The sequence below is a fragment of the Urocitellus parryii genome, chromosome 7 (assembly GCF_045843805.1).
Source record: "Urocitellus parryii isolate mUroPar1 chromosome 7, mUroPar1.hap1, whole genome shotgun sequence".
NCBI lineage: Eukaryota > Metazoa > Chordata > Mammalia > Rodentia > Sciuridae > Urocitellus > Urocitellus parryii.
The window spans coordinates 37,623,781-37,649,942 of NC_135537.1; the positions used below are offsets into that span (position 1 = coordinate 37,623,781).

Here is a 26,162-nt window from a genome sequence, read left to right on the forward strand (position 1 = left end):
AAGCTTCATGAGGACTGGAACTATCGGTTCCCTTCATCACTGTATACCCAGCATTTTCAACAGTATTTGTACAGTAGAGCCCAGGCAAATAGATATTTGTTGAATGAACAAAAAGATTGATGTCCAAAAGAGTCTGAATTTATTTGGTTATTAAAAATAGACTATTTTCACATGAAAATCTTTTGTTCATATCTTATAGAATCATAGAATTAGAATGAACCTTTTAAATCATCTAGCAAAGTCAGACAGTTCATGAATCAGTATAAGATCTCTGGCAAATCTTTTTTTAGTATGTGATTTTTTTTTTTTTAAACCAGGCACTTTATAGCATTGAAATCAGACAGATCTTGAGATTCTGTTGTGCACTAGATCTATTTAATACTGAACTTTCTCTAGTGCAGCTCCAAAATAAGAATTATAGGGGCAGAGATGACAAATCAGAAAGTTAATGGAGGATTAGTAACATTAATTGGAAATTCTGTACTGTTAGGAAGATAAAAATTGAAGTCTAGGCAACCAAAAAAGATCATCACTGAAGTAATTAAACAAGGCACAGTTTTATGGACTGATACTGCTTTTGCAACATCCTGCACTCTAATCTTCAGGCAGGCAGTTGAGGGTGGGGAGAGAGATGGAAACCCAGACACAAACTATACTGTAGCACCACTATCTTGCACACCTTCTGTAGTGGTACAGTGTGAGACCCTAAATAAATTCCTGCCTGCAAATCACAGACCTTGGTTGCTAATGACTAATTTAGCAAGATTGAGAACATCACTCATAAGAATATGTAATAACAAATCCCATCATTATGTGCAACTATTATGCACCAAACACAGAAAAAACAAAACAAAACAAAAAAAGACTAGGAACATCAGATTGTAATCTGAGAAGAGCTATCCCAGGAAGAGCGTCCTAAGGTTCTCAGAAAAATGGGGAACTTGACATATATGATAGAAAAGAATTTCAGCATAAATTAGTAGAGGCACAGAAATTTATTTAGCAGAGCAATGAATATACATTCAAGGAAGAATGCCAGTCATCTCGAGAGTGGAGACTGTTTGGGGGTTCCTGGCTCCTCTTGAAACTTGGTGAAGGGTGAGTATGGGTTGCTTTGTAGGGATGACATCAGTCTGGTAATTACAGAATGGTTTATTGTGCTCTGGTCATTCTCTGGATCTTTAGGCATATGTGGATAGTGATCAAGAGATAGTGCTGGAAAGTCCCTTAAGTTATAGTTTCTAAAAAGATCATATCTCTCTTAGCTTTATTGGTTTATTGATGGACTCACAAACAGTGCACAAGGTAGATTTACCGATTTCCTGGAAAATTGGGAGTGACTGGCTTGGGAGAGTGACTGACCTGACAATGTATTAGAATTCCATATTAAAATTATATTTCCTTGTCCTTCATGTCTTCTTTTTACCTTTTTTTTTCTTCAAACTTCTCCTGTCCTACATCAGGAGGATACCTGCTTTTTGCATCAATAAGTCTGTATCCACTCTTTTACTATTTATTGAATACTGACTCTATGTCAGGCATGGTCATGTTCATCTGTGAACAAAACAAAGTTCCTTGTTCTTGTGGGTCCTTCAGTACAGTGCTATCCAGTAGAAACATAAGTCACATGTAATTTAAAATTTCTAGTAGTCACATTTAAAAGGAAAAAGACACTTGTAAAATTAATCTTACTAATGTGTGGTATGTATTAATGTATGATATCAATATGATGTAATATGAAATAGTATAATTTAAATGCATTAAACACTAATATTTCATAATATAATATAAAGTCAACACTAATTACTACATTAGAACACTAATATATAACACACTTAAAAGGGAATCACAAATTATTAGTAAGATATCTTACATTCTATTTTTTGTATTAAGATTTGATCTTGGGCTGGGGATGTGGCTCAAGCGGTGGCGTGCTCGCCTGGCATGCGTGCGGCCCAGGTTCGATCCTCAGCACCACATACAAAGATGTTGTGTCCGCCAAGAACTAAAAAAATAAATATTAAAAAAAAGATTTGATCTTTTGTGTATGTTTTACCTTTATGTCGTATTTAAATTTTTAGAAACCATATATAGTTAGTGGCTACTGTATTCATAGTCAGGCTTTAGAGCATAGTGCTTGCTTTCTGTGGATCGACAAGTCACACCATCTTATTTGAGACAGAGTTTGTGTTAGGGTTAAAAAAAAGTTCCTGGAAAGGCTGGGGTTGTGGCTCAGTGGTATAGTGCTCACCTAGCACATACAAGGTTCTGGGTTCAATCCTCAACACCACATAAAAATAAACAAATAAAATAAAGGTATTGTGCCCAACTATAACTAAAAAAATATAAAAAAAAAAGTTCTTGGAAGTACCAGAATTTTCAAAAAATCCACACTCCTTATCCATTGGCTGGTAAAAACCTTAGAGGACTTGGTGCTTGTTTGTCTCTTTTTCTTGCCGAATCACTCTGGCTAGAACTTTATCTAGTACTGTGTTCAATAGATATCGTGAAAGCAGGCATCCTTGCCTTGGTTCTGATCTTAGAAGAAAAGCTTTCAGTCTTTCACCATTGAGTCTTTTGTTCACTGTAGGAATTTTGTATATGACTTTTATTATGTTGAGATAATGCAGTTTTTTTCTATTTCCAGTTTTGTGTTTTTATTCTGAAAGAACATTAAATTTATCAAATGATTTTTCTGGTATCAGTTGAGATGATCTTGTGGCTTCTTTTGTTCTAGTAAGACGATGCACTACATTGTTTAAATTTTGTGTATTGCACCATCCTTATATTGTATGAATATATTTCATTTGGTCCTGGTGTATAATCCTTTACTTTCCTACTGAATTGCAATTGCCAGTTTTTTGTTGAAGATTTTTGCATCAATGTTCATAAAGAATATGGTGGGGGCTGGGGTTGTGGCTCAATGGTAGAGGCACTGGGTTCGATCCTCAGCACCACATATCAATAAATAAAATAAAGGTCCATTGGCAACTAAAAAAAATTAAGAAAAAAGAATATGGTGGTAGTTTTTTTGTAGTAGCTTTGTTATTGGGATAATAGGAGTTTTAGAAGTGTTCCTTCCTCCTCAGTATTTTTGAAAGTTTTGAGAAGTTGAGTCAAGGTATTTTTACTCCTGCCTCTTGCTTTTAGTGTAGAATGTTGTGTTCCTGGATAGCCATTTACATGGTTGACTCCTTCATATTATTTAGACCTCAGTAAAAATGCTTTCCTAGGAGTGTAGCTCAGTGGTAGAGCATATGTGAGGCACTGGGTTGGATCCCTAGCACCCTGCCCCTACCCATTAAAAAACAGTGCCCCCCCCCAAACAAAAACAAAAACAAAAACCTACCACAAACAAAAATTCAGGTTTTCTTGGATATTTGATCTAAAGCAGTTCCGTAGTTATTTTTACTTAATTCTCAGAAATTTCATTACCCTCTGAGCAATTATCATTGACTTTTTCTTGTTTTAATCTTTTTATTTCTATCAAATTATCCCTTCCTATGTACACAGAATATAAGTTGCACGAGAACAGTCCTTGTCTTTTGGGGTTTTTATGGTTGTTTCATTACATGGTCATAATTGAGTAAGTCATTGGACATTGGTGACACTCATAAGTCAGGGGATGGGGCTGAAATTTCCAACTCTCTAATCACAAGGTGGTTTTCTTTGGCAGCTGTCTCTCATCTGAAGTTATGTGGGGGCCCTGAAGAGCCATTTCATTAGAATAAACTCTGTGAGGTTGAAAGGAGCATATTATGAATAATAAAAAGTAGTGCTTTTATCCCCATCATTCAGCAAATTCCAAGGTGTGTTTAGAAACTCCTATGACAGGAACCTGGAAAGAAGACCAGATATTTATTATCATTTTGTAATATCTTACTACTTTAGAGGATTGTGGTAAGGATAAATGAGACAGTGTATGCAGAACTCTTAGCAATTCTTGGTACAAAGAGTAGTGGCTCCGCTACTATAACAGTCCAGAATGTTTCTTTTCCCTTCACTTCTTGCTTGACCTTCTCTCATGTTTCTTTTCTCTTGAAGCCTTCACATTTATTTCCAGTTTCCTAATCTTTCTCAGTTTCACTTTTGAGCTTTCAGTATTAGGTCAGAAATCAGGATTTGGGTGGATTAGGGGTGACCTGGCTGGAAGCAGGAAGGGTGACATTGGTTAAGTGCATCATGCAGAAGACTTGCAAGTCTCACTGTGTTCCCTTATTTCCTTTCCTTGGTGTAAAGCTGTTGGTCTTCATTTTCTTCAAGAATTGCAGGCCTCACAGGGAAGAGTGTCTGAATTTGCTTTTTCAGGACAGGTAGCTATAGTAGTACCTGCCACCCAGGTATTAGACAACATGTGAAATAGTGATTTTGTATGGTCATGCTGATTTTTGGGACATGTTTTTTGCTTTATGAATGACACTGGTAATTTTATTTCTTTGTTTTTGTTTTTTTTTCAACATTGGGAATTTTATAGAAAAATTTGATTATCCTTTCATCAGGAAAGTGTTATGAGAAGAATGACAGATGTTTGTGTGTATATGGGAATGGGTTCTTGATTATTTTCTCTTTAGCCTTTTAGTAGAGGTTTAATGGCCATTAGGAAGAAGTACTTGTACTTGTGCTCTCTGGTAAGAATTTATCTAAAATGGCATTTTAATATAGTTCAAAAAATATTTCTTTCCAGTTAACAGAAGATGAAATTGCAACCATTCTAAAATCTACATTGAAAGGATTAGAATATTTGCACTTTATGAGAAAAATACACAGAGATATAAAGGCTGGAAATATTCTCCTTAATACAGAAGGACATGCAAAATTGGCAGATTTTGGAGTGGCTGGTCAGTTAACAGTAAGTTGACTTTAATAATTTTGGAAACACTTTTGCTCATTTGGTGAGGCTTGATTGTAACTAAACTTTGATAACTTTTTGGGGGGTCTGGAAAGAAACATGTAACTTCATTGTTCTTGTGGAGGAGCCATAACTGAGCCAAATTGTAAGTTTATAATTTAAGGGACAGTGAATATGAAAATACATCTTGTAATCATCAGAATATTTAAGTGTTGTAACAGGGAAGCTACATCATTTCCCTTGGTACATTGGTTTTTATAGTTTTTACTGTCATAGTACTATTTTCATTGACTGCCTTTAATGAAGTGGAGATAGTTACTTGTAGACTCTTGGTTATTTCTAAAATTCCTAATATATCATACTACAGCTAGTTGAGGATTTAGGAAAACAGTCCACTCCCTGTAGAATTTGAGAATAGAATTTGATGTTTTAGCATAAGTATTTTAAAGAACATGTTGTGTGGGCTGGGGTCTTGGCTCAGTGGTAGAGCGCTTACCTAGCATGCGTGGAGGCACTGGATTCGATCCTCAGCACCATATTAAAAAAAAGATATTAAAAAATGTTGCATACAGATTTCCTTTGTGTTTTGTAGTAGTATTCATATTTATGTAATGTTTTTGCAGGATACAATGGCAAAACGCAATACTGTGATAGGAACTCCATTTTGGATGGCTCCTGAGGTAATTCAAGAAATAGGATATAACTGTGTGGCTGACATCTGGTCACTTGGCATCACTTCTATAGAAATGGCTGAAGGGAAACCACCTTATGCTGATATACATCCAATGAGGGTAAGAAATTATAGTTTGTTATCAACCTTGTGTTTCAGTTTTGCAGTGCATACACAGAATAGTAAATATTAAATAAATAAGTTCATTTGAATTTAGATTCTGCGCAAAAAGTAGTAAAATTATCTGTCAAAGATTAGTGACTGTTAATTCTCTTCTCCTTGTATTCTTTTTTCCCCGGTGGCAGGGATTGAACCCCAGAGCCACATCCCCAGCCATAGTTCTATTTTTTATTTTGAGGCAGTCTCACTAAGTTGCTTAGGGCCTCGCTAAATTGCTGAGGCTGGCTTTGAACTTGTGATCCTCCTGCCTCAGCCTTGCTGGTTGCTGAGATTATAGGCTTGAGCCACCATGCCTGACTCTCCTACACTCTTTTTTTAAGTTTTAAAAAATTTGTATTTTTTAAAAAAATTTTATTATTTTTTTACTGTGAAAAATATATATAGTCATATAAAATATGACTAAAACTTTTTATTAAGGTAAACCTGGATAAAAACTAGAATGTATCACCTACACAAAACATTATACCCGTACACATCTGTAAACTACTCTGAAATTTTATATATGTATGTATTTAAAAGGTATAATCACTAAAATTTTCATAAGACATAATTTTCACTTAATGAGAGTTTCATTATACTTATGTGGTAAGAAAATTTGAGACCATAAATAAATAAAAAAAGAAAATTGATGAAAAATCAACAAGTTAATGACAATGTAGCATATTTCATATAAACATGCCTTGTACAAAGCCTTAACCACAGAGAATCTCTGAACTTCCTGAGCTCCTTCAATTTATTTCTACTCTTTTTTAAAATTTATTTTATTTTATTTCTTACATACATGACAATAGTGGAATGCATTACAATCATAATTATCCATTCACAGCACAATTTTTTGTAACTCTGTATATAGAGTTTGTTCACACCAAATTATGCCATTATACATGAGCTCTCTCATTTTTTTGCATTACAATTCTTAATACACCTTTATACTACAATTTATCATATCTCTGTTTGTATATAAGGTATGTTGACACCAAATTCACATCTTCATACATATATTTTGTATAATGATGAGGGTCTCCTTCCACCATTCATGCTATTTCCCTTCTCCCTTCCTTTCCCTTACACCCCTATTCCCTATCTAGAGGTAATCTTCCTCCCATGTTCTCCCTCCCTACCCTATTTTGAGTCACCCTCCTTATATCAGAGAAAACATTCAGAATTTGTTTTTTTTTTCCTCCTTCTCTTCCTCTCTCAACCTCCCAAGTGTTACTATTTCTACTACGTGTAATTTACTAAAATGCAAATAGGTATTTGTTTCTATGCTTCTTATTGTCCTCCCACGTATTTAACTACCCTAAAATACCTCCTGTCTATTTTCGTGCTAATAACCTCCTTCATTAGAGTTCTCCTCCAAAGTAGCTAAGCTATATTAACCCCATACCCTCACATCTTTCCTCCTTAACATAATGTCCTACAGCCAACCCTCAGTTCTCTGTTTCTTTAGCTAGTCCTTTTTGAGAAAATAGAATTTCTTTTTTGAGCACTTTTATATTCTCCTATGGATTCTTTTTGGAGGATATGCCTTGCTTATTCAAATCTGATTTCCTGTGCTTGAAAATGGTTCCTAATGACATTTCCCCCTAGATTTATTATTATGTGAATTTCAATTCTTATAGATAAGTACATTTATCTTTGCAAATTTATTGCCCTCTAGTGGCTGTAGTTACTACAAGAAGGATATAGGAATGAAATGGGAGGAATGTATGTATGTTTTTGTGTATGTGTTTGTAGAAGATGATATGGTGACTGGAGAAATGTGTGAAATCAACAGAAGGAATGAAAAAGAATGCAACATTTTAGAATATCTGAAGAGGAATAAATTTGAATTATGCCTGACATTATAATGTTATTCATTAAATTTTAATAAGATAAATATATTATACTGAGACATTTTACAGAAATAATTTTTTGAGTAATACTGTTGTATACATATTCCCTGTATATATCAACTCCTTTTGCTAAAACAAAAAATAAATTCTTTATTTGAAAGTAACATAATACATAGCAAGGTCAGCATAGAAATAGGGACACAAATTCTCCTTTCTTCTCTAATTATTATTTATTTGTATAGTACTTTCAGCTAAGATATCTGTAGGGTGATCCTCAAATGAGATGTATCTGACGTTAAAGCAGTAGGGTTTACTAAATTATTCCAAGGTCAAGTTCCAGAGCTGGGAACTACAATTAATGTAGACTGCTGTTCTGCCCCTTCCTTTGTAAATCTTAATTTTTCATACAAATATTTCATCATATTAAATTTGACCTGTGCTAGTCTGGCTGATAACAAAGAATTGAAATATGTGGCTCCTGATTCAAGGGTCTTAAATTATCACTTGAGAGTTTGAATTCATACCTATGAAATAGTAAAATTATAACTGAAGATGGTATTTTTCTTTAAACAAATACACATAAGCTGTATATGTTGTAAACTTTCTAGGATGCCTTGCTCACTTTTTAAAAAAAATCAATCTAAATCCTACCAATTTTTCAAGTTCCAACTCAAGATTTTGTTTATATAGAGCCTTCCTTGACAGCTACCACCCAAGTAGACTTCTCTTTTTTCTCATAATTTGTATATAGGTCTTTCTTGTCTCCGTAGTTCTTTGTACAGTTTATCAAGGGTTGCCTTGTGCACTTCCAAACACAGTACAGTTTTAAGTTTTTAAGTTGCTGTTCAAATGATACTGTCATTATTTAACTTTTCTTATGTCCGTGAGCTATTTCACCATTTAGAGTATTAAACTACTAGTTTTGGGAAGCTGTTAAGATCAGATTTTTTCAAAATTTGAGTCATCACTTAAAAGCTTGAATTTCATGTATATATCATATTGATAATTTTTTAAAGTTGTAGATGGACACAATATCTCTATTTCATTTATTTATTTTTTTATGTGATGCTCACGATCAAACCCAGTGCCTCATACATGCTAAGGACAGTGCTGTACTGGTGAACCACAATCCCAGCCCCTGAAAGCTCAAATTTTGTCAGACAACAAGTACTCTTTGTTGTTTTCCTTGAAAGGACAGACTTACTTGGTACATTTTTGAGAAAATGTCTGTCACATACTCAAGTCTTAGTAATCGTAGGGTGTTCTGTCAGTTATTCTTTCAAGCAAAAATGGTGTTCCTTGAAAAAAGAGTTGTACCTTAATTATTTTGCAATTTAGTCACAAAGTGCTCCCCCCCCCTTACTCTTTATTTTGTGACTTCTCTAATGGTTTAACAACTTGTTTTGGCAGTGCTGGGAATTAAACTCAAGTCTTCACACATACTATGCAAATGCTCTACCACTGAGCTACACAAAATGCTTTCTTTGGGGATAATTATTGTTTTTTTGATATTCAGGGAAGTCCTTCATACATATTTTTTATTTTGTCACAAATATATTAAAAAAGATGTATTCTAGGGTGGAAATTTAATGAGATTAATAATCTTTGCAGTTTCATCAAGGTTTGCAGTAGTTTGGGAATACCCTTGGCCCATAAAAGAAGGAGCTAAGAGAGGGAAAAAAAGGATTGTTGAAGGCCCAGCTAAAATTTGACATTGAGAAATTATATTGGTAACAATCTTAGTTTCTTGGCCTTCTAAATAGCACTCAACTGTGGAGTGCACTACATCTTGGTCTTGATATCCAGATTTAGGTTTTAATGAATGCTTTTCTTGGAAGGATGAGACTGTGGAGGATTTAAGGATACTATTGAGTAGTTTAGGTATCAGTGGGGTACATTCTGGAGAGAGGAGAATAGAAAGAAATGGAGAAACCAAGGAGCTAGAAGAGGATTCTAAACTGATTAAATCAGAATCTCAAATCTTTTCAGTGAGTTAGAGAGCAGATAAAGGGATAGTTAAGGTATGAGAAACTGGTAGAATATGAAAATGTGATTAGTGAGTGAAATATGGAAACTTTCCTATTGTAACTAATTTTTTTTACTATATCAGCTTTGTGAAAGAAGTATTATAATCTCCATTTAATTGGTAGATAAAATGAAATGGATATTTAATGAATTGCATTATTTGTTAAGATGATATAGCCCGTTAATAGCAGCACTGAGATGTGAGCTCAGGCCAGTCGATGTTCTTGCCTAGATAACAAAAAATAACCTCTTGTGGCTAGAAAAATAAGAGATGCCCAAACCATATAATCTCATAATTATTCACTTAAAATGTGATTCTTCTAAATTTTCTAGGAAGTAAGGAAACATTTCATTTTTTAAAATGTTTTTTTTCTCATCCACTTGTGGGTAGTGATACAGATTAATGAGAGTAATCTACAAAGTTGTCACAAAGGGATGAAGATATGATTAACAGAAAGATAGCAGATTATTCTCTTAATGTTCTATCCCTTTCCACCGTGCCTATAACTAGACGCATATATTAGGAACACTTCAGAACAGTAGTGCTGACTTCTGAATTTAGTGATCTGGGATTTGATTTCTCAGTTATTTTCTTAGATGCATCATCCTTTTACTATGCTCAGCCTCCAGCCTTGCCTGAAACATGTTCTTGCCTAGGCCAGCTAAAAAGGGGAAAAAAGTGTAGGATGAGCTTGCTTAATTTAGAACAGAGTTGCTCCTGCTTAAGTAGCCATAGATTAATATTGTATTTTTCACTGATTAAGCTTTTTGTAGAACATATATTTGTAGTGTCATCACCTGAGAAATATGAAGAACTCAAAGATGGCATTCATTAGGGAATGAAAGTGATTAAAGTTGGAAATTTGCAGTTAATTGAGAATTGGTCCTTTGATGGTGTTAAGGTTGAGGTCATTTGTTTATGCACTTTGGCTTATCAGATACTTTATCATTCCTGAGACAGAATAAGAGGTATTTGGAGTATAGATATTCAAGGAGGAATTTCTTAATAAAAAGGGCTATTAAAAATACTAGATTATTTGATAGCAAGGGATTAACTAAATTTGTTAATTTTAATATGACTCTTTTTAAATTTTTTAAAAGAGAGAAATAGTTTCATTTTCTTAAATATCTATTAACTATACTCTTCTGCCAAATTCACATACTTTGTTCCTTAGATAGTACTAAAACCAAATTGATTGTTTTTAAACACAGTTTTGATTTTGTTTCACTGTACTGTCTTTCATGTTTGTTTTCCCATTGCTCAGCATAATGAAAAGGGCAAGGAAAGAACAGAGTTGGACTGAAAACAGTAGCAAAAATGTCTGATGGTTTCTTGAATTAAGTGAAAGCAAAGAAAAAAAAATCAAACTTTAGAAATTTCCTTTTAAATAATATAATGCAGAAAGTTTATTACCCTTTTTATAAAGATATACAAATATGTGTGTATTTTAGAAAGATTTATGTCAAAAATGACTTGAAACAATTGTAGGCACTTAAAGGATGGCAATTTTCTGGACATTCAGTGTGCATAAAGCATGATAATCTGTTTTGAGGGTAAATTAGGAATTATTTTAGACTGAAGGAAAAAAGCCTTCCTCTCCTTGTGTCCTTACACCACCTACTTTTAAAGAAATAATCCTGTAGATGTTTTCAAACATGGAGAAGTTATTTTTGATAATGGATGTTTTTGAAAATAATTATATATATATGTATATGTATATATACATGTATACATACATATATATATATATATATATATATATATATATATATATATAAATAAAATGAAAGAATGTTTTCTCCTTAGCTTTGCTATGTTTTTCAACTTATCTCCCCTTCCCCATCAACTTTTTAAATTTTTGGTGCTGAGCATTCAACCCAAAGGATTTTATTTGCTAAAGTCCACCCCTGCACCATTTTTTTTTTGAAAAGCAGCAATTTAATAGGTGAAATAAATACTCTAATACATGCAGGGTGAAAACAGACATTGATGGCAGTGGGGTTTGCTCTTTTCAGTGCATAATAAAAATACTATGTCTTTTCCCCATTGCTAATCATATGGCACTACTTTTTTCACAACCAAATATACTCCTAGTCCAACATGGTTTCTTTAAAAAACAAAAAGCAAAAAAGTAGTTAACCCTGGCATCCTATACATAGAATGCCGGAACACAATTGGTATCCACATATATGGTATGAAAACCAAGTTTATATTTTTTAAAATAATAAAACAAAACACTGAAAAAAAATAAAAGAATTCATAGTCTCTTTTCCTGCCCAATTAATAATGAAATTTGGTTGAGAAGTTCTGGAAGATGGGGCCTTGGTAGTAGTGAAAATTGAGTAGTACTGCATCTGGCACACTTACATACCTTCTGTCTCCCAGCAGAGGCTCTTCAGGGCTCAGTAGATAACTGGCATCAAGCATTTTACCCAAGGGTGAAGAGTATAAGTATTTTAATTTAGACTAGGGGGCCAGAAATCAAGGTGTTGGCTATGTCACACTCCTTCTGGAAGCTCCAAGGGATGATCCATTCTTTGCCTATTCCAGCTTTTGGTGGCTGCCTACAGTCCTTAGTTTTCCTTATGTTGTAGTTACATTACTTCCAGTCTGACTGTATTTTCACATACATTCTCCTCCAAGTGTCTGTGTCTTTTCCTTTGTCATAAATTTCTCCTTGCCTTTCTCTTGTTAGGACATTTATCAATGAACTTTAGGACCCACTCAAATAATCTTTCTTCAAAGACCATTTTTTTTTCCAAAAAAGGTTACATTTATAGGCTGTGGGGATTAAGACAAGGAAATATCTTATTGAGGCCCCTGTTCAACCAGCTAAACTCTCTATAATCTGTTCTCTTTCAGATTAGTTTTTTTTTTGTGTGTGTGTATGGAATTTAAGATTAATAATAGTAATTGACTAAAGAATGAATGACTCACATATTACATGAAATTTACTGTTGTAATCATTTTAAAGTATGTAGTTCATTGGTTTTAAGTGCATTTACACTGTTTTATAATCATCATCAATGTTAATTTTTGGAAATTTTTTCATTATCCTAAACTGAAACTATACCCATTAATCAATAATTTTCCATATCCTCTTGCCCCCAAACCTGGTAGTCACTATTCTATTTTCTGTCTTGATGAATTTGACTATTCTAAGTACCTGATTTGAGTAGAATCATACAATATTTGTCCTTTTGTGTATAGCTTTCTTAAAATCTTAGCCTAATGATTTCATGGTTCATCCACATTGTAGTGTGTATCAGAATTTCCTTCTTTATAAATAGGCTAAATAAAATTTCAGTGTGTGTGTGTGTGTGTGTGTGTGTGTGTATATTTCATTCATCTGCTGATAGATACTTAGTTTTCTTCCATCTTTTGTGTATTGTAATAATGCTACCATGAACACGAGTATACAGTCATCTCTTCAAGACCCTCCTATTAGTTCTTTTGGCTGTGTTCCTAGGTGAAGATGCAGCATTATTTGGTAAATCTTTGTTCAATTTTTTGAGGAACCTCCATACTGTTTTCCACAGCAACTGTACCATTTTACATTCCCACCAACAATGAACAAGTATTTTAATTTTTCCACATCCTTGCTAACATTTATATTTTCTGTTTTTGTCTTTGATTATAGTTGTAATGAGTGTAAAAGGTGGTATCTTATTGTGAATTTCATTTGCATTTCTCTATTTTCTGGATGACTTCTGATGTTAAGATTTTTGGGGGGCAATACTAGGGATCCAACCCAGTACTGTGCATGGTAGGCAAGTGCTCTACCAGTGAGTCACAACATCTCCAGAGCCCCTTTGCATTTCTTTATTCTTTTAGTTGTTTCCTCTGTCATTTTCTGTACCCCAACTTTAATAGTTAAGTTTCTTTGTATTTATTTCTTTGTAATCAGTACATTGAGAGGTCTTTGAATCAGAATAGTTTTCACTCTATTTATATGTAAATCACTTGCTTGTCTACCAATTAGAGTTTACTTGTATTTAATCGTGTATGTGTACTTTATGCAGTAGATGTATTCTGAAGAAGTTATGTAAATATTTAATAGTTTTGAACAGCATTTAAAATTCTTTGGATTTAAAAATAATTTTTAATGCATTCTTTGGCAATACCAATAATACTTTTGAAAGTCATCTTTCACATAAATGTATATTCTGATGGCATGACATATTCATCAGTAATTATTAATATTAATATTAAAATGTTTTTGATTCAGTATTAATGTTAAAATTGAAGAAAAGCATATTACAATGTTGGAGGCAGGGAATTTAGTCTTGAGACCAGTGGAAAGTATATCTGTTCTCCTACTTTGTTGTTTTACATCAAAGAAGCCATATATCATCAAGATATGGATGTTTGCCTTTGAGGATAAATACCTTGGAATTGCCTTTTAGTAGTTTTACTTCCTTTCCCCTTCTCTTTATTTCCGTCTACAAATGTTTAGGGACATATTTATCATGTACCATTTAATTGGTCTTTGAGGAAGTAGTGGAAAGCAGAGCAGATATATTCCCTGTATTCTTGCAACTTCTGGTCCAGAGATAACTAGCGTTCTAAGGCTAGAATTATTTAACTTTCTATTGTTTCATTATGACTCTACACTGTAACTACTTTTATTTAGTTATAGATATTCAAGTATGTAGTCATAGGGGTATAAATAAAAAATTTGTCATTTTGTCATTGCGTAGTGCCCCTGTTGAGGTTTCACTTTTTGTCATTGTATGCTTAATCAAGTAAACTGCCACTGTGCAAAAATAAGTGGAGTTTACCACAAAAAAATTATTTATAAGGTTTAAATTGTGCCTTCTTCTGAGTAGTGAGGTAAAATCTTACACAGTTCTGTCTGAATATATATTATACCTTAGACCTTAGTTAGGCATATCTGCGCTGTCTTGATTATCAGATTAACTGTGAGGTATTCCAGTGCTTGTGTTTGAGTAGTCCTTACTTAGTAACCCCCCCTCTGGGTCACAGTGTCTACCTTATTTGTCTTGCTTCATTTCATCATGTAGGCACTATACGGTGAGTACAGTATAATAAGATATTTTGAAAGAGAGATCACATTTACATAACTTTGATTCTAATATATTGTTATAAAGACTATATTTTATTATTATTATTCATATTCTTCTGCTGTGCTTAATTTATGAGTTAAACTTTATTATAGATATGTATATAAAGGAAATCACATATTGGGTGTAAGATTTGTTGCATCCACTGCCAGTCTTGGAACATATCATCATATATAAATGGGGACTACTATGTAAACGCCACATATTCTCCTCTTCCCTTTTTTTCCTCTTCTTTCCACTGCTGCTTTTGTTTTCTTCATCTCCTGACAGGAAGTATAGGCATATGCTCATACCTTGCCTACCTCTTCAGCTTTGGTTTTCTTTTGATGTGTTTTACTTTGTTTTCATATTTTCTTTCTTCTTCTCTCTATCTTCCCTACATTTTTCTAACTGATTATTTTAAGTGATACCTTGATACTGTTAATGATACATTCAGAGCAGAGCTAGCAAGGGATCCAGAGGAATGGGACATATTGGATCCTTGGAGAATTCTAGTACTACTTTCCGGATATACGTTTTAAAAATTCCATTTGAAAGAGTTCTTCTGCTGTGTGGTCCTATTACCCATGGGAATACAAAGCATTCTAGCCCCTTGGAGATTCAGGCTTATTACAGTGACAGTTTTACCTTATTTCTGTCCATTAGAATTATTCTTGAAGAGATGAACAAGCAAGGAACAGTGTAAACAGATCTGAACTTCTCTTGATTGAATCTTCTGAGGTCATCTGTGTGGTTTAAACAGGAAATAGGAATTCTCACTCAATCTGTGTTCAAACTTTGCTGTTGGTGTTGCCAAATGCTCTGTAAATATGATTAGTTTAGTAACTATTGAGAAAGTAATCATCATTTTCCTACTGACATATAAATTTCAAGAATATGAACTGTAGTTTTGGAGATATGTTTTCATTAAGTATTGCTTAGAATAATAATTATTGAGAAAGAATTATACCACATTTCATCTTTTTAAGATTTTCAATTTGGAATACTGAAAACAGAATATTTCTCTGTATTTGTGTGGGGGAGTTTAAAGGAGACAATTTAAATTGACTTTTTAAAATATATGTATTTTTAATTGTAGTTGGACATAATGTCTTTATTTTATTAATTTAATTTTATGTAGTGCTGAGGATCGAACCCAGCACCTCACACGTGCTAGGCCAATGCTCTACTGCTGAGCCACGCCCCAGTTTCTTAAATTGAGTTTTAGTGATTGAAAGATGGCATTTACAGTAAGATTCTTGGATTGTGATCTTCATTATGAAATACGTTTCACATCATGATGCATTATACATATGCATGGACACAAATATACAAACTGAAACAAAATATACACAAAACAGTACTCACTTTTACTATCTGTCATCTACTCATTTTCTGTCCTATCATAATATTTTCTTCTTCTGTTTCATTTTTTTTTTTTTTTTAAATTCTGTACTGGGGATTGAACCCACCACATACTTGCACATACTAGGTAAGCACTATACCATTGAGCTACATTCCTATGTCCTTTTTTAACAATTTTGAGAGAGGTTCTTGCTAAGTTGCTCAGGCTGGCCTTGAATTTGTGGAATTTGCGATTGCTATCCCTCATCTTCTAAGTAGCTGGGTTCATTGACATGTGCCACAATGCTGGCTCTGTTTCATTCTTTCATTAAAAAATGGATGGTAGGCAGGCATGGTGGTACACACCTGTAATTCCAGAGACTCAGGAGGCCGAGAAGCAGGAGGATTGCAAGTTTGAGACCAGCCTCAGCAACTTAGACGCTAAGCAACTTTGTGAGACCCTGTCTTAAAATAAATATAAAAAGGGCTGGGGATGTGGCTCAGTGGTTAAGTGCTCCTGGGTTCAATCCCCAGTACCAAAATAAGGGATGGTACACATTTATTAAATAGATTTTGTGACCAAGTAATGGTTTATAAGTTGAATTTATAGGCAAGAATCACTGAATCAGGCTTTTGAAATCTGAATTCTCCCAATACCAGGATGCTTTTATTGTTGCTACATAGTAGTGATTTGACCTAAGCTTTGAAACTTTTGAGTACTGAATCAGTTTGTTGTCTGCGAATTGTGTATTAATTAGATCCTCATCTGTCCATTTCATAGTTGCTTGTGAAGATCAAATGAAATAATGTATAGGAGCAATAGACATAAATTATTATATATTATAGGAATATTGGGTAACATGAAGTTACTTTTCAAATTTTCTACTGAGACTATTATTAAGTTCAAGTTCTTGAGGAAGATATCTATTTAATATTTACCGTTGTTACTTCAGGCTTTCTAACTGTGGGGAGGAACAAGCAATTGTTTATCATCATCTGACACTGCTGAGGGACATCCAGAAGAATGGTGGATGTACTAGAACCTTGCCCAGTATATCCAAGTGTTCCTTCCACGTCTGAACCACTTAGTTTCATTCTTTCGCCAGCGAGGGGAGTTTGCTGAAGCCCTTATGTATGGCTACTGAGATGACTTCTGTAGATTGTACTAGAAACAATTTGGAAATAATAAGTAATATGGTTTGGTGATAAACCAATACTTTTTATTTCCTCATTTTTACCTATACACTAGTCCAGTGGTGGAAACCATGATTCATAATAGGGTAAAATGAGCCTTATCTGGGACAGTACATTCAGTCAGTGGAGTTCATGAAATTGTACTTAGTAATTGGTGTTTGTGCAGCTGTGCTGTTTTTTTTTTTTTGGCAAGATGGTTCATAGTTTTCCTCAGCTGAAAATAGTGGCTTATTGAAACAAGGGTATCTTGACCCAAAAAGATTGACTCTCAGTAATACTAGAGAATTATTATCATACTCTCAAGAGGATTTCTTGTTACAAATTTAGAATATTGTTTTGTTTACTATTTACTGTTTGTCGTCTGTCATAGCAGATGACATTCCTGTCCTTTTTTGGGAAGGTACTGGGGATTGAACTCAGGAGCACTACTCAACCACTGAGCTACATCCCCAGCCCTGGTTTGTATTTTATGTAGAGACAGGGTCTCACTGAGTTGCTTAGCGCCTTGCCAGATGCTGAGGCTGGCTTTGAACTCGCAATCCTCCTGCCTTACAAACTGCTGGGATTACAGGCATGGGCCACAATGCCTGGCTCTACATGTTAATCTAGACTCAGTAGGTATATGTGTGTATGAGATGCCCTATCTTCCACCCTCCCCCATATTCTTTTTACTTCTGGAAATGCTAGTTTGGGGTAAAACTAGTTACTATCAGAAGTTCCTCATTTGACTGCTTAAAAATCTCTCTGAATTCTCATATCCCTTTATAACTTAAATTTCTTTTTTTAGTTGTTGACAGACCTTTTTATTTTATTTGTTTATTTATATGTGGTGTTGAGACTCGAGCCCAGTGCCTCACACATGCTAGGCAAGTGCTGTACCGCTGAGCCACAACCCCAGGCCCCCTTTATAACTTTTTCTTGCACTTTTAAACTTACTGGATATTGTCATAGTTTTTATGATGCATTTGTCAAGACAATTATTTTTTTTCTACTAGATCTGAGTTTTAAATGTATGTGTGTTTCTTTGTATCTAATTGAACCTAGCAGGTGACTTATTCATAAAAGTATCTGATAAATATTTTTGTTGAATATGTGCTTGATTCCCTTTTCTATCTCAAAGACACTTCTATGGTGTTGAAGTTTGGCAAGCTCACATTATTCTTTCTTAAAATAATAAATGTCGTACTTATGACTTAGAATAAGAGCCAGTGAAATAAACTAAAAAATGAAAGTAATTAAATGCTAATTAAATACAACTTGAAAGGCCTATCACTTCTTATATGTTGCCTTTCAACCTTTTACTTAGCTCAATTTATTTATTCAAAATTTAAAATTTAAATTGAGATAAATTGTATTCTTTATTTTATTTTTCCTGGGCTTTAGATCATGTTTCCTTATTTAAAAAAATTTTTTTTTTGAGGTGTTGGGAATTGAACTCAGGGTTTCATGAATGCTAGGCAAGTGCTCTTCACCACTGAACTATATCCTTAGGCCTTAAAAAAAAATTTTTTTTTTGAGACAAGAGTTTTGCTAAGTTTTGCAGGCCGACCTTAAATTTGTGATCTTCTTGCCCTAGTCTCCTAAATACCTGGAATTGCCATTGTTTATCACTGTGCCTGGCTGTGTTTTATTGAAGGAGATCAGAAAGAAGACAAGTGAGTCCCCTTAGTGTTAGCTTCTGGACACAATAGCTTTGGTTTACTAATAGGATTTAATTGTTAAGCCTTATTGAGGATTTATGTCTTAAGAACAATTTTGTAGGGTTACTATATTGATCATTGTATGTGTTGTTTTGTTTTGAATTAGTCATAGTAACTATTTATTGTAGAGACTTAAGCTAGCATTTATTTTAAAATAAGTAACCAGGTGTGTGGGTTGGGAAGTGGGGGTATGCTGAGAGTAGGTATTGACTCTGTAATTTCAAGTGTGTAAAATTTGAAAATTTATAATATTTTTGGAAATGTTATTTCTGTCAAATGCAATTTTTGAAATTATGCCTAGAGAGAGATTTTTTAAATGTAGATAAAACATACTTAATTTAAGATAAGTATTCATTTTAATTACATGCCTGAAGAATAGAATTCTACACCTATCCTAGAGGACTGTATTAATCAAAGATACATTGTTTGATTATATCAAATTAAGTTTGTGTGTGTGTGTGTGTGTGTGTGTGTGTGTGTGCGGGCACACACATATTACCGTGAACATACCTGGGGCCTAACACATTAGACATGTACTCTACCACACTGAGCTACATTCCCAGCCCTAGCTTAGTTTTAAATATAACTTTTACATGAATAAAGCCATCTTTATTACATCTGGGATCATTTAAATAGCATAATTACGTGAAGTTTTACTGTGTAATGAAAGGTAAGGAATAAATGATCAGAGGTGACTTTGTAAGCATTGTAGTAAGTGACTTATAAACTGAAGGTCACCATTTTAATTGGAAGGCTTGTGAATCTCTTAAATTCTGTAATCAAATGAATGATATCAAAGGAAGAAGTAATATAACAATTGTGGCTTATACTGAACATATGTTCCTGTTAATAAGTTGCATTATGATCTTTAAGGACTTGTATGTATTTAGTACTGTTTGGTTCATTTGATACCCACAGTTTTTCTTAATTTTTATTAGTGAGTTGTTACAGTGGTTAACAAGAAATACACAGATTTAAGTTGCAATAGTTTTCCCAGGGTTATATGATCTAACTTCACAAGCTTCTTGAACATATGTAGATGCTTTTCTATTTTGCTTTAGTTATGACATACAATTGATATAGGCAAGCATGAAAGCTTGGGCAAATTTTCCTTGCTTTTTCTGGATCTTGCTCAGGTTCTGTGGTATTTATGTAAAGCACAATTTTGTTACTTGGGAATGCATGTTGAAATTATCATGTGCTTTATTTTGCTGTAGGCCCATTGGCACTGCCACAAAGGTAATACACTGCCAGTAGGCCATTTCCTTGTCGGCTGCATTTACAATTTAATAGAAATATTACATGACTTTTTAAACAAGTGTTTTGGCATGGAGGAAATGGCAGATTCCATACAAACAAGCATAGCTTCCTTTCCTTAACCACACTCCAGCTACTCAAGAAATTGTAGTTGGTTTCAAATTTGGGGGTTTAGGGGTAGAATGGGAAGTCAGGTTGAAACAGTAATGACATCGATGTTTACTATAAAATAGTTATGCATTTTTAACTGCTGGATTTTATTACTAATACAGTTTCAGTGAGTGACAACCAGTATATTTCTGCATTAGAGGTAAGATTATTTTTATGCTATTCATCTAACTGGAAATACCTAGTTTTGATTGGTTGAAAAGGTCAGGACCACTAGTTATGTTCTAGGATGGTAGCATTGCTTTTTATAATTTTTTGTTTTATAGTTTTGAATTTGGTGTGTAATTCGTCCTTCATGACTTTTGCCTAAGCTTTACTTCTTTTATATCAACTATGATTGTGTCTTGAAGATATATCAATTTGGGAGCTAGAGATATAGAAAAAAAGTTTGGTAAACTTATTAACACTAGTATAAAGCATAATGGATTTCCCATTGTATCTTATGGTCAGTCTGTTTTTGTTCTTAATTATTTATTTCAATACTTAAAAGGTCATGTTTTCAATTATTTTGGAAGTTATCCCATCATTTTCCTGTTGTTTAGTTTTTTGGGTCTTAAATCATTTGTAGTTTGGATAAAATTCTGCCTTATTTAATTCTAAAGTATTTTATACTCTTGGAAATTGTCTACAAGGAAAACAATTGTGCTTTATTTTTCAGCCTTTACTATGGTCACATTCTACTTTCTAGTATAGATTCCCAACTTTTTCTTCTGCAGGGAAAGAGGACAGTTTATAGTTAGTCCTTTCTGCTTTTCCTTTTTTAAAAAATTTGTTCTTTAGTTGTAGATAGACACAATACCATTATTTTATTTATTTATTTTTTATGTGGTGCTAAGGATTGAACCCAGTGCCTCACATGTGCTAGGCCAGTGCTCTACAACTGAGGTATAACCTCAGCCCCTGCTTTTCTTTTCTTATTGCTTCTGACTTCTTACCAACTTACCTGACAGCTGTAGTAAGTTATGCTGCTGTGGTGTGGTAGAGATTGGCATTGGGTGTGTTCTTATAGCCATCATAGCATTGGCTTTTGTTATTTTCCATGTTTCAGTTTGTTGGTAATGGACATATGGACATCATATGTTCCACAGAGTATTGTACAAAGCCAATTTGAACTGTTTCCATTTGCCTCAAGTCCAATCATGATATTTATTTTTCCATGGCACTTACCCAGATTATCCGTACCTCCTGCTTAGCTTATGTCACTGCCACCATGACTGTATTTCTTCTGATTGCCTCCATTTTTTTCACAGTATCTAATTGCCTTTTCCTCTTAGCTTTCTTTGCATAGCATTGATTGATGTTTATAAAAGATCCCAAGATATTTTAGGTAACAGATACTCAGGTGCATAGTAGTATGATATTCAGCTGCTATTTTGTTTATATATATAAGGAAAGTTTTATATTCAGTCTCAGACTCAAACTGAATATTCTGAAAAAATTAGGAGAGTAACAATATGGTTTTGGATAGTATTGCTTACTTTTTAGTACTGGCAATAATAGCAATGTGATATTTACTGAATACCTACTATGTGTTAGGCACAGTTCTAGGTGCTGGGAAGGAAACCATGTAAGGAAAGATGAGGCTATCCTTTTACTTAGTTGATATGCTATTGAAGAAGAGAGACAGAATGTAGAAAAGAAATAAATACAGCATCTAATATGTAGAATATGTAGGTAGTAATATTACAGTAGTTAAAATCCTGGGAATAAGACGGGAAACCACAGGGTGGAGTGCAGTGTTGATGGATTTCCAGGGAAGGTGACACATGAATAAAAACCTTAAGGAAATGAGAATATCGAGGTGTAGTATATACAAGGTAGAGGTAACTAACTGCTTGTCTAGTGGTGCTGAAGTGGGAGTGTGCCTTTGACTCCTGGTGCAGAACATAAAGTCTAGAAGATTACAATCAGTGCTTAGGCTTTTATTTTTTTATTTTTCTAATTTGTTATATATGATAGCAGAATGCATTTCAATTCACATTACACAAATAGAACACAATTTTTCATGTCTCTGGTTGTACACAAAGTAGAGTCACACCATTTGTGTTTTTATGCATGTACTTAGAGTAATGATGTCTGTCTCATTCCACCGTCTTTCCTACCTCCTTGTTCCTTCCCTACCCTTCCTCCCCTTTGCCCTATGGAAAGTTCCTCCATTCCTCCCATGCTGCCCTGCCCATCCCCATTATGAATCAGCATTATTAATGCTGAGTAGTATTTCATTGTGTATATATACCACATTTTCTTTATCCATTCATCTACTGGAGTGATCTAGGTTGGTTCCACAATTTAGCCATTGTGAATTGTGTTACTATAAACATTGATGTGGCTGCATCACCACAGTATATTGTTTTTAAGTCCTTTGAGGAGTGGGATAGCTGGGCCAAATGGTTGTTCCATTTCCAGTTTTCCTAGGAATCTCCAAACTGCTTTCCATATTGGCTGAACCATTTTGCTGTCCCACAGGCAGTGTATGAGTGTATCTTTCCCCCCACTTCCTCACCAACACTTATTGTTGTTTGTATTCTTAATAGCTGCCATTCTGACTGGAGTGAGATGAAATCTTAGTTTTGATTTGCATTTCTCTGATGCTAGAGATGTTGAACATTTTTTCATATATTTGTTGATTAATTGTATATCAGCTTCTGAGAAGTGTCTGTTAGGTTCCTTGGCTCATTTATTGATTGAGTTTGTTATTATTATTTTTTTGTTGTCAAGATTTTTGAGTTCTTTAATCTCTATCTGTGTCTGTGGTAAAAATCTGCTCCTAATCTGTAGGCTCTCTATTCACCTCTCTAATTGTTTCTTTTGCTGAGAAGAAGCTTTTTAGTTTGAATCCATCCCATTTAATGATTCTTGATTTTAATTCCTGAACTATACTATAGGAATCTTATTAAGGAAGTAAGGGCCTAATCCAACATGATAGAGATTTGGGCCTACTTTTTCTGCCATCAGGCACAAGGTCTCTGGTGTTATTCCTCGGTCTTTGATCCACTTTGAGTTGAGTTTTGTGCATGGTGAGAGAGAGAGTTTTAATTTCATTTTGTTACATGTGGATTTCCAGTTTTCTCAGCACTGTTTGTTGAAGAGGCTATCTTTTCTCCAGTGTATGTTTTTGGCGTCTTTGTCTAATATAAGATAACTGTAATTATGTGGGTTAGTCTCTGTGTCCTCTATTCTGTACCATTGATCTACAGGTCTTGTTTTGGTGTCAGTACCATGCTGTGTTTCTTACTATTGCTCTGTAATATTGTTTAAGTTCTGGAATAGTAATGCTACCAGCTTCACTCTTCTTGCTAAGGATTGTTTTGGCTATTCTGGGTCACTTATTTTTCTAGATGAATTTCACGATTGCTTTTTCCATTTCTATGAGGAATGTCATTGGGATTTTGATTGGAATTGCATTGAATCTGTATAGTGCTTTTGGTAGTATGGTCATTTTGACAATATTAATTATGCCTATCCAAGAACAAGGTAGGTCTTTCATCTTCTAAGGTCTTCTTTAATTTCTTTCTTTTGCGAGCTGTAGTTTTCATTGTAGAGGTCTTTCACCTCTTAAGTTTACTCCCAAGTATTTTATTAATTTTGAAGCTATTGTAAATGGGGTGGTTTTTCTAGTTTCTCCTTCAGAGGATTTGTCGCTGATATACAGAAATGCCTTTTATTCTAAATGAGTTGAGAAGTCATTGAGATTTGTGAGTATAGGAGTTTCTGAGATAAGCATAGCCTGAAGGGTAAAGCTGGGAACATGTAGAATAGTTTGGAAAGTTTTGCAAGAAGTGATAGTTACTTGGATAAGAATGGTAACAACATTTAAAACATTGAGAAGTCGTTGGCTTCTGATGTGTTTTGAAAGTGATCAATAAGATTTATTGATGAATCAGGCACATGAGAATACTCATGATACTAAAAAGTCACTCTGTACTGTTTTATTGGTCATTCTCCTCTGTCAAAATATAGGCGGAAAGACAGGAATTGAATGGAGTTATTAATAGAGTTTTTTCTAATAGGAAATCCAACTATAAGTGCAATGCATGTTTGTTGTAGAAAGGAAGGAAACAAGTAAAGGAAAAAAGAAGAAGATAAAATTTTCTTGTACTACTAAGAAATTTACAGTTAACATTTTAATACACGGTCTTTCTTTTTGTCGTATCTACTATGTTCATCATATTTTCTAACCCAAACTGGAATCATAAGATTTATATTATAATTTTTTTTCCTTTAGCACTATCTTTTTCTCACTTCCCCATTTCTTTAAGTTTTTGGTCCTTAAAATGTTTCTAATAATGGCTTAAATGAATTAATTTCATAAACATTAAGTTTTTATGATCAAGCTTTAAAATGAGTAGTTTCTTTAAGGCAGAAGAGGAAAACTTTGGTGAAGAAGCCATTACTAGTCATTAGTCCTAAAGTATGTAAAAATGACCTGATTTTAATGTTTTGTTCTCATAAGTTATCCATTAATTATGATAAATATACCTTTGGGTAAGATAAGCATTCTGGATGACATCTTTTAAATTAAGATATAACATATCAGTTCTATATGGATTTCATTTTTGTGCTTTACAAATATTATTTCTACATGGAGTTTAAAAACTGCTATTAGAAGGAATTATTGTTTTAGCTTTAAGAAATTGATATTTACATTGCAAAGTATACATCCTATCTTTAACTTTGTATCAGTAAGCAGTCTTAACCAACTGAATGATTGCATCAAGCCTAATTAACTAACCATATCAGAAAACATGCAATTAATAATGAACAGATTGTTAGATACTTCCTTCTAGCAGTACAGTAATTTTAAAAAGAAAACATTCTGAGTGTTTTTTCATTTAAAATGTATTTAACCTGCCAAAAAACACAAATGTGGTTTTGTTGACCTTGAGCACTGACACATACATGTACAGTGGAGAAGTATTCCTCTTTTGTCAGCTACTTATTTACTAGAGTGAGCAGAATTGTTTTCCTAGTACCTAACTCCTCCCCGTATCTCTCACGATGGTATTCTGCATTTATTTAAAAAACATTTTGCAATGTTTAAAGAAGAATTTTCTGAAAAGTTCCTAGGAGATAAGAAAGAAAGAGAGGGATGAAGGACAATGTAACAGTAATTAGAGATATTTGGAGATTTGGAGGAAAGAGGTAAAAGAGGTCAGAAAAAGAAGAGTTAAGAGAAAGTGAGAGTTAGGCAAGGGAGAAAAGACTTTTAAGGGACTTGTGATGGATGACCTTTTAAAAACGTTTGCTTTCTTTTTTACCTTTAGTTTGAATAATAATAATTAGATTATCAGGAGGAGGTCATGGTTAACTTTTAGGAATATAATTCAGCCAGGTGTTGGGGAAGAAGCCACTTACTAAGAGATCAAAGAATGAATAGCAGTTAGAGAAATGGAAGCAGCATGAAAAGACTCTATTTAGATGTTTGGCAGCCAGGGAGAAGAGTTAAATTGGGAGGAAAATTTGAGGTTATCAGAGCCCAGGGAATATTTTAGTAGGATGAGGAGACTTAATCTGATTGTAGAATGGAATGAAAGATCATAAGGAGATGGCTAAAGATGTAAGGGTATAGGGTAATATATAATGAAACACGGGCCCAGTACATAGAATGGAACGAGATTGGGGATATAAGTGTAATTGTCAGCCATGGGACAAATAAATTTAAAGTATATTGCATTTATCAAATGTTCATTCTTCAATATCAAGTGTGTCTTTTAAAAGCCCATCACATTCTGTCGCTTAAGTAGTATAAAGCATTTTATATGGTTGCCAGATTTTGGCAGGACCATTGGGTTGAAGGGCAATAATAATTTTGCTAGGCAATAATTGGTTTAGAAGTGCTGGTTAACTTTAGTGGTGACACACTTGCTTTCAGAATA

At 33.9% G+C, this 26,162-nt stretch overlaps 1 protein-coding gene across 3 annotated transcripts in view; it reads left to right on the plus strand.

Annotated features, from left to right (window-relative positions):
- The window catches only part of Stk3 (serine/threonine kinase 3), a 284,170-nt gene that overhangs the window by 74,757 nt on the left and 183,251 nt on the right, over positions 1–26,162 (plus strand). For all 3 annotated transcript variants that reach the window (XM_026384024.2, XM_077800961.1, XM_026384033.2), the window contains exons 5-6: positions 4,685–4,849; positions 5,473–5,640. In XM_026384024.2, the coding sequence (XP_026239809.1) occupies positions 4,685–4,849; positions 5,473–5,640 (333 nt within the window). The remainder of the gene's footprint in view (positions 1–4,684; positions 4,850–5,472; positions 5,641–26,162) is intronic.